Source organism: Hyaena hyaena, unplaced genomic scaffold, assembly GCF_003009895.1.
Source record: "Hyaena hyaena isolate Hyena2069 unplaced genomic scaffold, ASM300989v1 scaffold_521, whole genome shotgun sequence".
Taxonomy (NCBI): domain Eukaryota; kingdom Metazoa; phylum Chordata; class Mammalia; order Carnivora; family Hyaenidae; genus Hyaena; species Hyaena hyaena.
Window position 1 is genome coordinate 248459 of NW_024081153.1, and position 14216 is coordinate 262674.

Genomic DNA, 14216 nt, shown 5'->3' on the forward strand with positions numbered 1-14216 from the left:
AATTGATTTTAAATCGTCTATTCTAGAAGCTGAGCTTGAATAGCAGCTATCCTATGGATTATATTTGGGCAAAATTTCAATTTTTCTAACATTTATTTTAGACAGAGTACAAGTGAGGAAGGGGCAGAGAGAGAGGGAGACACAGAATCTGAAGCAGGCTCCAGGCTCTGAGCTGTCAGCACAGAGCCTGACGCAGGGCTTGAACTCACAAACCATGAGATCATGACTTGAGCCAAAGTCAGATGCTTAACTGACTGAGCCACCCAGTCGCCCCTGGACAGAATTTTAAATGTAATTGGAGATAATGTAGCAGAGTATTGTTAAGTGAACAGTAACAAAATCTGAGAAAAAATGGTTTTTGCTAATAAACCAAAATGGCTGCCCATATTTAGCAAGTGATTTTTCGTATAACAAATTAAAGAGTAAACTCTGTACAAGTATCTTTTTGTGAATTTCTTTCTCTAGATCAGAATTTATACCATTATCAGTCCCCATACTGATGGTTTCATTTCTGTATTCCCTGGCCAGGGGATGAGCCCTGTAGTGCAAGTGAATATCAATAGAAATTGGGAAAGATTACTACAAATCTGTTAGTCTTACTGGTCTAAGAGTGGACTTGACCAACCACTCCATCATAATAACTATCTTTTGTATTTATATAGTTGCAGTCGTTATATGCATAATCATTTTATCTATTCCACTGTAAAATTTGAATTTTTGTTTTTTGAGTGTTTTCATAGAGTTTTTGTGAGTGTTGATTTTTGTTTTCCCTATGTGGTCCTGTTGACATTCGTTCTTGATGTTATCTTTATTCAACTGTGTTGGCACTCATATCAACTGGTGATATACATATATAGATATATATAGATATATTTAATTTATTTATTTTGAAAGAGCGAGAGTGTGTACACAGTGGGGAGGGGCAGAAGGAGGGAGAGAGAGAGAATCCCAAGAAGGTCCCAAGCTGTCTGTCAGTGCAGAGCCTGACACGGGGCTTGACCTCAAAAACAGATCATGACATAAACCTAAATTAAGAGTCAGACACTCAACTAAGTGAGCCACCAGGCGCCCCTCAGCCAATGAGTTTTTATTTCTTAATTTTTTTAATGTTTGTTTTATTTTTGAGACACACACACACACACACACACACACACACACACACACAGACAGACAGTATGGCAGAGAGAGAGAGACGCACAGAATCTGAAGCAGGCTCCAGGCTCTGAGCTATCAGCACAGAGCCCAAAGCAGGGCTTGAACCCATGAACGGTGAGATCATGACCTGAACTGAAGGTGGATACTTAACTAACTGAACGATCCAGGCATTCTTCAGCAGATGATATTTTAAAAATTCTATTTTCTTATTCATCATAATTATAGGTTTCTCTCCCTTCCCACCTTTTTTCCCTATAATGTTTAAGTATAAATGGTACTCATTTGCTGCTAATCCTTAACCTGTGAGTCAGTTTTTGTGTTAACAAAATGGAATAATACCTTTTAGGGTTCTTGTAAGGATTAAATGAGATAATATCTAAGAGTTTGGTATAGTACTTTGCTCATAGAAATCATTCACTAAGTACTGTTATTGTTATTTTTGTTTTGATTACATGTGGATCTTTTGTGGCCTTCTTCATGGAAATGCAAAAGGGCTCAGTGTCTTACATGTTTATCTGACTGGTTGTATCTGTGTCTGTGACGTGTAATGAGCAATGTTGTACATGCTGTTAACTTGAGGTGATAGTAGAAGAGGGGAAGCAGCATATTTTAAGCTATTACATATTCTGTGCAATACTAAGTAGAAACATTATAGCCTTACACACAGTTGCATGCATCTCTGTCTTATTTTTTCTTGTGTAAATATTTAATATGCAATTTATACATGTAATGGCCAAAACAGAATATTTAATAAATAGAATTCTTTTATGTAGGTGTCTGTGGATGATTCTCCTTTGTTTTCTCTCCAACAGCTCAGTCACATACCTTCAGAGTGTTCAGCCAACTTTGAATTTTCTAGGAAAGGTTTATTAATATTTACAGATGGTGCCATTACTAATGGGAATGCTCAAAGACCCTCTAGTAACTTGACTGTCTCTGGGTTGTTTCCTTGGACTCCTACTCTGGGAAATGAAGACTTTCACTCTGTCATTCAGCAGATGGCTCAGGTAAAGTTATATCTTGTCTTAAGACTATGTAGCTATATTTTTCTGTTACAGGTTAAAAAAGAAAACAGTACTCTTTAAAAAGAAACACAAAAACTCTTTGCCTTAAAATTTGTTATTGTGTGTGTGGTTTGCTTGCATTTTTATACTGTTAGGAGATTTTATAGTGTTAGACATTTATTGACTTAAAGTTATATAAGGAAAATATCTGAGTATGGTAAGTTTTTAGACAATTCAATTTGACACATCTCTGCATTTGAAAAGGATTCTTATGATTTTAATCATAGGAGGAAAATTGATGTCTACCAGAAGTGATGAAGCTCCTTTGAAGCTATTTTTAATTTTTTATCAAAACAGAATTGATGAGAGTTAGAGCTAATATAATTTGGAAAATCTAGGGAAACATTTGAAAGAATCATTCATTTTTATCCCTAGTACTATTAAAAATTAAATAGTTGAAATTTTGGATGTGTTAATGTTTGTTCACCTCACCTTCTAGTAAATGTCTTTAAAAAAACGAAACATGAGTTTTAAAGTTAAATAGAATCTGTTTAAGGTGTGATATTTAAATAATGTTCTATACCTAATTTTTTGACTTTGTAGTTCTATCCTGTTAATTTGACTAATAATTTAAAAACTTATTAAAAAATGTTGATTCTTAGAACGCACAAGCAGGGGAGGGGCAGAGAGAGGGATACACAGAATCTGAAGCAGGCTTCAGGCTCTGAGCTGTCAACATAGAGCCTGAAGTGGGGCTTAAACTCATGAACCATGAGATCATGACCTGAGCTGAAGTTGGACACTCAACTGACTGAGCCACCCAGGCGCCCCAATGTAATGGTTTTTGTTATGTGATTACATTTATGAAGTTTTCATGTCATAAATGCAGTTATTAACTAAAGCAATAAAACATGTGTTTGTTACAGGTTGAACCCTTTTGAATGGTGGCCTTTCCATAATATTTTAAATTAACCTAATAAAATAGAATATTAATTCATCACAATAAAATTAAAAATAAGACCCTAAAAAAATGCATCTGGTTCTAACTTAGGCTGAACACACTACCATATTCTTGATATCTATTTTGCTTTCCTCACTTAAAAATGTATTTTGCATGGAAAGAATTTAGAGAAATTCAGTGTAAAAAAGTAATCTAGAATTTACTGTGGAAAAAGATGTTTTTCTCAGGAATTTTCATCCAGCTTGGGCTTCATCTCATAATGTGAATGAAGTGTGAAAATACCTCTCCAGTCCCCTGAGGTTGCAGAACACGGCACATTCCCTCTCGTGCTCTACTGAAAATAACCAAGTGAGAGCATTTCCAGAAATAATTTATTGCTGAAATTCTGAGATTTTTTGGATAGAGATGACTTAGGAGAAGCTGTTTTTTGTGTTCTTCACAAAAATAGCAGTTTCAGTTCTTTGGAAAGGGTATGGTGGTTAAATATACTTCATTGACTTTTCCGTTTTTTTTTTGTTTTTTTTTTAATCCCCCCTCATTAGGGCCGGCAAATCGAATATATCGATATAGAACGGCCTTCAACTGGAGGCCTGGGATTCAGTGTGGTGGCCCTGCGAAATCAAAATCTGGGAGAAGTTGATATCTTTGTGAAAGAAGTGCAGCCAGGAAGTATAGCAGACAGGTGAGGAGGGCATTCCCTCTGCATTTTGCTCATTTTTTTTCTGGTAATTCTGAAAACCTTATTATAAAATGAATAAGAAACTAGTAATAAAAACAGCTAACGGTAGCATCTAACACTTGCTCCCTTCCTATGCATTCGTCAAGCCTTTTGTAGATACTCTCTCGTGTACTTGTGGCAGTGATCCAGCTAGTAGTATCATCACCCTGTTTTATGAATGAGAAAGCTGGGTTTCAGAGAGGTTCAGCGCTTTACCTGCAGTCACAGAGCTTTTGGCGCTGGACCCATGAGCTGTGAAGGACTCCGAGACAGTCTGACTGCAAAGCTAGTGCTCTTTCTATTCCACCGTACTCTCCCAAGTTGAACATGGTATTTTAGCTATGTCTGATCAGTAAGTGGAAATACTGAAATTTGCATCCTAAGATTATAACAACTGTTTTGCTGGTCATATCACACTTGATTATTTCTCTCATCAATTAAAAGCCTCCTCAAATCTGTGTGATTTCCCCCTATTGTACTTGTGCTATTTTTAAATTATTTCTAAGAAGCATGTGCCAGCCTTAGGTTTTGTCTCTATATGATTCATGTCTTTTGTTATTCATTTAACAAGCACACTTGTTAAACTGTACACTTGTTAACAAGTACAGTGCTATTCATTACAGTTCTACTGCCTGTTAGAATAATGGCAGCAGTGCTGGTACTACTATAAAAAATAGTCTCAGCCAATAATAAATTTTTGAATTCACATTCTACATTCGTGGGGTATGAGTTCTAGTATCCCTAACTGAAAGTTCAGAAATAATGAATTTCCATGACTTTGCAACTTTTCTTCTGCCATTTCATGTCGCATTTCCTCAAGTATGTGCTGAGGAACCTTAGCAGTGGATAGATATATTTGAGAAATTCTATCCTGTTCTTGGAGATTGGGTATACATAGTTAGGGTAACCATATAATGTATTGTCCATGTTGGGATACTTTTGGGACTGAGAGTGTGTGCTGTTAGTGACACTGAGCCAGCAGGTATAGAGTAGGACTATTTGGACAAACCTAGACCATCCCAGGTGAACCTGGGCTTTGGGTCACTCACCATTAGTTTACTGTAGGCTTTGAAGTCCTGAGCAAAAAGCCTATTTAACTTTGATTGGCCCAACTTTTCTTTTTAATTTTTTAAAACTAATTATTATTAGGATATAATTCATATAATATAAATGTCACTGTTCTAAAGTGTACAATTCACTGTTTTTAGTGTATCTTCAATGTTGTGCAAACTTTTTGTGGTCGATCTGTGTCTGAGTTACTCTGTGCGCAGTCTGTAATTACAAATTGAGGTGAGCATTTCCAAGAAGAGGAATTTGATGTGTCAGCATGCAAAGAAGCTTGACCAAGAATAAGTGGTCAGGTGACTTCCCAGAGACAACAGTGCTCGAAGGGAAACTTGAGACAGTGGGGTCTGCAAAGAGGAGAAGGTGTTAGAAGAACAAAGAGACTATCTTGACAGCAGTCCTATGAAGAGATAGAACACAGCTCCTATCCTTGGAGTGAGGCTGTAGGAATTTAGTGCAAGACAGTATGAGAAGGGACTGGAGAGAGGTGGAGGTCAGTTATTCATGACCTTTTAGATCATGTGAAATGGTCTTCATGATCAGTTCTTCCTTTCTCCTCAGGACTTTCCACATAGAACTGTGCTATTTTAGGATCTTACCTAAGACCTTACTGTGCTATTTTGGCTCTCAAAGTAATGGGAATCCATTATTTTCAAATGTTGCAATGGAGAGACAAGAATTGGTCTCCCCTTAAAAAAAAAAAAAAAAGAATTGGTCTCCCCTTAAATGAAAAATATGAATTCAATATATACAAATATATGGGGGAGTTAAAGTATAGTTGCAGGAAAACTAATTCTATTCAACTTTAGAATGCATCAAAATCATATTTTCCAGATTTCTCTTCTCTACAACTTGTTTACCTGGGATTGAGTTTATATTCTCTGAGCAGATACTAACTGGAAAGGAATGCAGTGTCTTGGCAGTCTATTGGGTGGGGGGGAAGGTAGATTAAAATAGGTTGATTTCCAGAAAACAGAAGATTTGATAGTAAAGAACTTACACAAAATGAGTTACATCAGGGTTGAAAAGATTCAAGAGTATCTCAATCATATGAGATTAATTAAGAAATTTTCTTTAATGAACAAACTGTGAATAGGAATTTAAGTGAAGAAGTCAGAGAAAGAAGAGTATTGGAGATGGGAAAACGGAAGTGATTTCTGGTATCATCCTATAGTGGTCACATTTTAAAATAAACATTTCTTTAGGACTCAGGAAAGGTTCACAAGCCACATTGTCAATTTACAAAATATGTATTTCAAAGTTATGAAAGTAGTACATGTATAAAATAGAAAATTACAGAATATATAATACTCTTCCCCCCCGTCCCCCAACATCTAGGACTTTGATTACCCTGAGACAACTAGGAAATACCTTAGAATGTTTTCTTTTTATAAAGACAGGGTCACGGAGAATATACAATTTTTTATCTTATTTTTATCTCTTAACACAAGCCTTTCCTAATATTAATAAAAGAATATATAAGCAACTTTTTTTTTTTAAAGTTTATTTATTCTGAGAGAGATTGGGAGAGTGACAGAGAGTGCCAAATAGGCTCTGTGCTGTCAGTGCAGAACCTGACTTGGGGCTCGAACTCACGAACCGTGAGATCATTACCAGAGCCAAAACCAAGAGTAAGACGCTTAACCAACTGAGCCACCCAGGCACCCCTCTGTAAGCAACATTTTAACGGTACCTGATTTATTGTGAGAGCCATCCACAATTTTGACATCAAAAATAGATATTTCAGGGGCGCCTGGGTGGCTTAGTTGGTTAAGCGTCCGACTTTCGCTTAGGTCATGATCTCACGGTTCGTGGGTTCGAGCCCCGCGTCGGGCTCTGTGCTGACTGCCAGCTCAGAGCCTGGAGCCTGTTTCAGTCTGTGACTCCCTCTCTCTCTGACCCTCCCCTGCTCACGCTGTCTCTCTCTCTCTCTCCTAGAAATAAATAAAAATATTGAAAAAAAAAAGTTTTAAAAAAATAGATATTTCAATATCTAACTTGCTAGTTTCTTTTTTTTTTTAAGTTTTTATTTATTTAGTAATCTCTATACCCAACATGGGGCTTGAACTCACAACCCTGAGACCAAGAATTGCATGCTCCTATGACTTGATAGTTTCACAGGAGACTCTAAAGCATAAGTGTCTGTCCTCAGAAAACTTAGAATTTTATAGGATTTACCTAGCTCTGTCTACAACATATTTAATATAAATGAATACTCAATGAGTGATAAATGAGTGGTTTAGAGCATTGTGATAATGAGGTAAGTGCTGGGGAGGGTGGGAAAGACAGAGACAGACAGCTGGATCATGGAAGGTGGATTGAATTTGGCCAAGTAGAGTCAGAGGACATTAAAGATGCAGGAAACCATCTACATAAGAGTGGGAAATGCCAGGCGTGTTTGAGTGGGAAAGAATAGGTCAGAGTAGTTGGAAAAGGGGTTTATGCAGGAAGGAAGCCAAGTTGGAAGAAGTGGTTGGGAACCAAACGTACGGGCCTTTGAATACAAACCAAGTTTTACACTGTGTCCTTGAGCTCAAGTTCGAAAATTCTGACTGAGTACTTTTAGGAGGTGATTGTGAGGAGTAAATGAGATAATGCCTGTGAAGCATCTTGTGCAGTACCTGGTTCATGAGAAGTGCTCAGTAGATATTAACTGTAATAGGGGTGTTTTTTCTTAAGATTTTGGTAAAATCTTTTAAAAATAGCTCTTTTTTTCTTTTAAACCTTGATTAGCAGTTGGGCAGTTGGTGATTGGGATGGAGAAAAGGGCTTAGATAAGAGATTTAAAAGTCATGTCTGCTGATTGTCAAGGAGAGTTGGGCCTAATTATTTTTTTTTATTTTTAAAATTTTATTTTATGGTTTTTATTTATTTTTGAGAGTCTGAGAGAGACAGCATGAGCAGGGGAGGGTCAGAGAGAGAGAGAGATACAGAATCTGAAGACAGGCTTCAGGCTCTGAGCTGGCTGTCAGGACAGAACCTGACGTGGGGCTTGAACCCACGAACTGTGAGATCATGACCTGAGCCAAAGCCAAAGTCAGATGCTTAAGTGATTGAGCCACCCAGGTGCCCTGAGTTGGGCCTAATTATTGACAAGTGTTGGAGAAGCAAGGGACGATGGAGATAGGATGACTCTGCTCAAGAAGAAGTTATTGGGGAATTTGAGGATATATAGTTGCCCCAGTGTGATATATGTTGAAGTCATATTGGAAGGGGTTCAGGAGGATGCAGTTCATGCAATAATGGGGGCAGTGTTTTATTTGAAAAGCCTTGGCAGTGGGGCCCCATACATTGCGTTTGCTTATTTTTCTAGCCAAATGGTTTTATTTATTTGTCTGTCTATTTATTTAGCTCCACGCTCAAAGTGGGGCTTGAACTAAGGATTCTGACATCAAGATTCGCACGCTCTACCAATCGAGCCAACCAGGTGCCCCCCCCCCCCACCAAATGGTTTTTAAAGTGTGTGTGTGTGTGTGTGTGTGTGTGTGTGTGTGTACACATGCACGGTTCCATACATGTGCATGCACACATGTTCAGGGATGCACCACTTAATCAGTTAATTAGCTAATAAGTGCTTTGATGGAAAACACTCTGAAGAGCTCTGTTATATAATTGAGTAAATGTACTAAGTGCAAGAAATAAACTGCTTCACTCGGATAGATTTTTTTAATGATGCTATTATATTATTACTTACAAGATTTTCTTATTATATTAAGGGATCAAAGATTAAGGGAAAATGACCAAATACTGGCTATTAATCACACACCACTGGATCAGAACGTTTCCCATCAGCAAGCAATTGCGTTATTGCAACAAACCACTGGATCCCTGCGTCTGGTCGTGGCCAGGGAGCCAGGCCACACAAAGAGCAGTACTCCTACCAGTCTAACTGATACAACTAGGCCTGAAACAGTGAGTTGCAAGCTTGGAAAAAGAACTTAATTTGAATTATGCCACTGATTTTAATAACTATAAAGACATTTAGAAGGTGTCATTTCACTTGTCATACTTTAAGAAAGATCATATCTAAATATAACATTAGCATATTAAACAAGATACTGTTTTTTCAATATCCTATGGTTCTCCTTATTTAAGATTATCATTTAACATAGAGGATGAATTGTAGTATTATGTTTAACTTATTTGGTAATGGAAAGAGTCTTGTGTTCCTTGGTGATGTAAGAAGTTCCTTAATTAAGCTGATTAGAGATCAGCTTATTAGAGATTTTATTTGCAGATAATTTTATTTACAGATCAGAGATTTACTCGTAAGTATCTTAAGTAAGATTTAGTTATTTTATTTCTAAAATATTGAAAATAATTTTGGTAAATTAACATTGGGTGTTTATGACTGGATTATTGATACTGCAAAATTACAGTTTTCCTTTTCATGTAAGCATGTCTACTGAGCAATTTAAAAGAATAAAAGCCTAAGTCTCTTTTGGGAATCTTTAAACTCAGTTTATAATATTTTACAGATTTTGGCCTCCATCTTCAGAATGCAAGCTAATAAATCTTATTTTCTTATAACACTAAGTGCTAGCTGATTAATTTCCATTCACTGGGACAAAAGAAAAAATAGACCATCTGGGTACAGTACAAGGTCACAACACAAATTAATGTGTAGACATTTTCCCTGTTGCAATCAGTGATATTAATACAGCACAATTTACATAATAAATAGAATGAATAAAGCAGGAAAATGTTTTGCGTAGTGGGTAAGAACCAGGGCTCTGGAGCTGGGCTAAGGTGGGTTCAAGTCCCGTTCTTCCACTTTCTAGCTCTGTCCTATCAGGCAGGTTCTTTGACTCCCCCACCCCTCAGTTTCTTCTTTTACTTGGAACTAATAACAGTGTCTACTTACAGAGATTAAATGTGCAGATTAAATGAGAAGGTATGTGAAGAGCTAAGCACAGTTCTTGGTGCAGAATTTACACTCTATGAGTATTAGCTGTGATCATTAATTCAGGTGTATTTTAAAAAATTTTGTTCCTCTCCAGATACAAGATATTGTTCCAGACAGGAATTTATTAAATATCCCACTGTTCCTGGTTATTTTAACATTGCACAGTAACTTTCCAACTTAGTGTAATAGTAAAAACAATAAATGTATCCTAATGAGTTTGAGATGGAGTATTTTGTTCTGCAGTTAGATTATGTGAATTTAATGCACATTTCTGATGGAAGCCTGCTTATGTGGCGGGAAAATGCTTATGTCTCTCAGTCTGATTTGTTCAGTCCTATTGCTAATATCTTCAGTGGGGACTACGTTTCCTTTCCATTATAAGAGTCTGCTTAATTAATCTTTTTAGTATATGTCCTTCTCAGCATTTCATCCTTCACATTGCTGCCTGATTTATCTTACTAAACCACTGCTTTGTTCTTGTTCTCCCCTTTCTAAAATCTTCAGTTATTCCTTCTGCTAATCCAGTGAAGTAAATCCAATCTTTTTTTTAATGTTTTATTTTATTTTGAGTTAGAGCATGAGCTGGGGGAGGGGCAGAAAGAGAGGGAGAGACAGAGAATCCCAAGCAGGCTCTGAGCTGTCAGCTCAGAACCCAGTGCAAGGCTGAGTCTCCAGGAACTGTGAGATCATGACCTGAGCTGAAATCAAGAGTCAGCTGCCCAGCCAACTGAGCCCCAGATTCCCCAAATCCAATCTTTTGACCATATATTTGAATCATTCTGTTACCTTGCCCATCTTTGCTCTTACATTTCCCTTTTGCTTGAATGTGTTTTTTCTCTGTAGTGCAATTAAAATACTACCTTTTCCTCGAAGGTTTCTTGAATTCTTCATTGGATTTGACCTCCTGTCACTGCCTCTCCCACCTTCCCTCTGTCATTCTTTATAATATTTTGAGGTTCTCTTTCAGTTCAGGTAAACACATACTTCTTGATTCCTCCTGTGTGCTTGGCATTGTTCTAGATATTGTGAATAGACTAGAGAATGAGACAGCATGTCTCTGTCCTCTTACAGCTACGTGTCTCTATCCTGTTCGATTCAATATTGTGCTTCATTTTAATTATTTGTGTTTCAGATGATCTCTCTGCTGGATTATAAGATTCTCAAGGGCAGGGACCATGTGATCATCTTTATATATCTTCTAATGTTTAGAAAATTGCCTTAATTACTTGTATGAATGTCCAATTTGTGGTATATCTGTTACTTCAGTAATTATTGGGAAGCTAAGAATCTATGTCTCACTAACCATGTGGCTCTTATTTGCCATTAATTTGTAGGTTCATTGGGGCCATATTGAAGATGTTGAGCTTGTTAATGATGGCTCTGGATTAGGTTTTGGAATAGTTGGAGGAAAATCAAGTGGTGTGGTTGTGAGGACGATAGTTCCTGGAGGATTAGCAGATCGAGTAAGTTGACTTCTTTATTTTCATTTTGGAGTCATACAGCTTAAAATGTATGGTTTGAAACGTGATTTTATAACATGGGTTACTAGGACATATGACTTCATAAATAGAAATTAAGTATTGCTAAAAATGTCCCCCCCCCACGCATAAATGTGAACACACGCTCACTTGGCTTTATTTTAAACAGTTCCTACGGCAACTTTTTTTTGTGTGTGTGTGGGGGGGTGTCTGTGGTTGACAGTCTTCTTGATTCCATCAGAGAATAGTATTTTTGTTGAAGAATTGTTAATAGGTATTATATGTTGAATATCTACATTATCTCCCAGTATATCTTTCAAGGACCTAAATGGTAAACTCAGAAGGTATGGTGATTATAAACATTTGTCCAAATATTCTACGTGGTAAATTTTACTTGAAGTTTTCTAGCATCATAAGTCAAATGACTACACTTTATTATTTAAACTGAAAGTGAGCCTTTTTTTTTTTTTTTTTTAAAGTAGGCTCCTTGCGGGGCGTCTGGGTGGCTTAGTCGGTTAAGCGTCCGACTTTCACTTAGGTCATGATCTCGCGGTTCGTGGGTTCGAGCCCCGCGTGGGGCTCTGTGCTGACTGCCAGCTCGGAGCCTGGAGCCTGTTTCAGATTCTGTGTCTCCCTCTCTCTCTGACCCTCACTTGCTCACGCTCTCTCTCTCTCTCTCTCTCTCTCTCCCCGAGAAATAAATAAAAACATTAAAAAAAAAATTTAAAAAAAAAATAAAAAAATAAAGTAGGCTCCTTGCCCAACATGAGCCTTGAACTCACAACCCTGAGATAAGAATCATGTGCTCCACTGACTGAGCCAACCAGGTGCCCCTGAAAGTGGGCCCTTTTAAAACATATGAATGATTTCTGCTTAGTTTTACATTGAAGAAAATGTTAAACATTACATTTATTTTTTATTTATTTATTAAAAAATTTTTTAAAATGTTTTATTTATTTCTGAGAAAGAGAGAGACAGCGTGAGCAGGGGAGGGTCAGAGAGAGAGGGAGACACAGAATCCGAAACAGGTTCCAGGCTCTGAGCTAGCTGTCAGCACAGAGCCCAACACGGGGCTTGAACCTACGAACGTGAGATCATGACGTGAGGTGAAGTCGACCTCTTAACCGACTGAGCCACCCAGATGCTCCTACATTTAGTTTTTAGAAAGTAACTTAGAAATTTGGTTATGACACCACTTAATGATGAGTCCATCGTATGTAGACTGTCCAGGTTAATGAGAATAATATGTAAATTTCAGAGATTGATGTTCAATTACCTATACATTTATCCCTTCTAATAAGCGTAAGTAAAGATGAACTTGCCATGCAAATGCAGCTTTGAGGCAAGTTCCTCTGCTCCCCATTTCCACTTAAGGTTATTCCACCTTACACAAATGTGGAGCTACTACTATCCTTTTCGACGTCTAATTGTATTTAGAGAAGCTGCTCAGGGTTTACTCTGTGGGGGTCCCTGAGACTCTTGAAGGGGATCTCTAGGATCAAAACAGGGAAATGGCATCAAACCATGCTAGTGGTCATTGCAATCTTCTCTACTGTGTGGTCGCAACAACAACAAAAAAGTTGTTACTACAGGAAATGCAACAAAGAGTATTGTTTTTAGCCAATTTTGACATTGAAGTGCATGTCTTTTTCTTTTGAATATTGTGTGATAAAACAGCACTCCTGCTGCATATTGAATTAGGATGGCGGTTTTGAGACAAATATTTGTGAGACAAACTAGCCACTTTTTTATATAGAAAACACTTTAATTTTTTTAATTTTAAGTTTTGTGCTCTCATTTAAAATATTTTTATTTTTTTTTTAATGTTTATTTTTGAGAGAGAGATGGTGCAAGCAGGGGAGGGACAGAGAGAGAGGGAGATACAGAATCCAAAGCAGGCTCTGTCAGCCCAGAGACCGATGTGGGGCTTAAACCCATAAACAACGAACGAGATCAAGTCCTGGGCTGAAGTTGGATTCTTAACCAACTGAGCCACCCAGGTGCCCCTCAGTCAAATATTTTTTTTTGCAATATAGTGATATATAGTGTTAGTTTCAGCTGTACTTCATTCCATGTTTGTTAGTACTGTGAAGTGATCACAGTCCTCTAGTTAACGTACATCACCACTCACATTACAGTTTATTTTCTTGTGATAAGAACTTTTAAAATCTACTCTTAGCAACTTTCATATATACAATACGGTATTGTTAACTAGAGTCACTATCCTGTACATTATATCTCAATGACTTATTTATTTTATAACTGGAAGTTTGTAACTTTTGACCATTTTCATACATTTTGCCCACCTACTCCCCCTCTCCACAACCCCCCCCCCCCCCACTTATGGCAACCACAAACCAGGAAAATCATTTTTTATTTTTGAAAGAATAATTGACAGAAAAATTATGGTTATTCAGATTTGGGTACTTGGCAAACATTTCTTTGAAAGTGGATGAGGCAAGCCTGTCACTTTAAGAAAAAAAGAAAAACAACTGATGGTATTTGTTGGTGATGATAAAATTTGAACTTCCAAGTAAAAGTTAGAATTCTGGAAAGTGTCTTACCATGAGTTGAAATTTCCCAATATTTAGACTTTCTGATTAGATTATTGCTGATATTAATACGATTTTAAAAATATTATATAATGAAATATGTCTATATTTGGAGATCTGCCTAAGTCTGTAGATCAATATTTTCCGAAGACCAATGTGTGATATGACAATATATAGGTAAAAGGTCCATTCAGAATTCAAAATTGATCAATAGATTTTAATGAAACAGTATTTGAAAGTTTGTTGATGTAGTTGCAGATTCAACATTGCCACTGAGCTTTAAGAAACTACACCTTGTCAAATGTTGGTGTGTTATCAAAGAAGGATGAGCCTGAAGGGCTATTAAAGTACTCCTCCATGTTCCAACTATGTATCTT

At 37.1% G+C, this 14216-nt stretch overlaps 1 protein-coding gene across 1 annotated transcript in view; it reads left to right on the forward strand.

Moving 5' to 3' along the window:
• The window catches only part of PATJ (PATJ crumbs cell polarity complex component), a 358255-nt gene that overhangs the window by 15717 nt on the left and 328322 nt on the right, over positions 1–14216 (forward strand). The window contains exons 4-7 of the mRNA XM_039255282.1: positions 1968–2162; positions 3663–3802; positions 8620–8815; positions 11144–11272. Coding sequence (XP_039111213.1) covers positions 1968–2162; positions 3663–3802; positions 8620–8815; positions 11144–11272 — 660 coding nt within the window. The remainder of the gene's footprint in view (positions 1–1967; positions 2163–3662; positions 3803–8619; positions 8816–11143; positions 11273–14216) is intronic.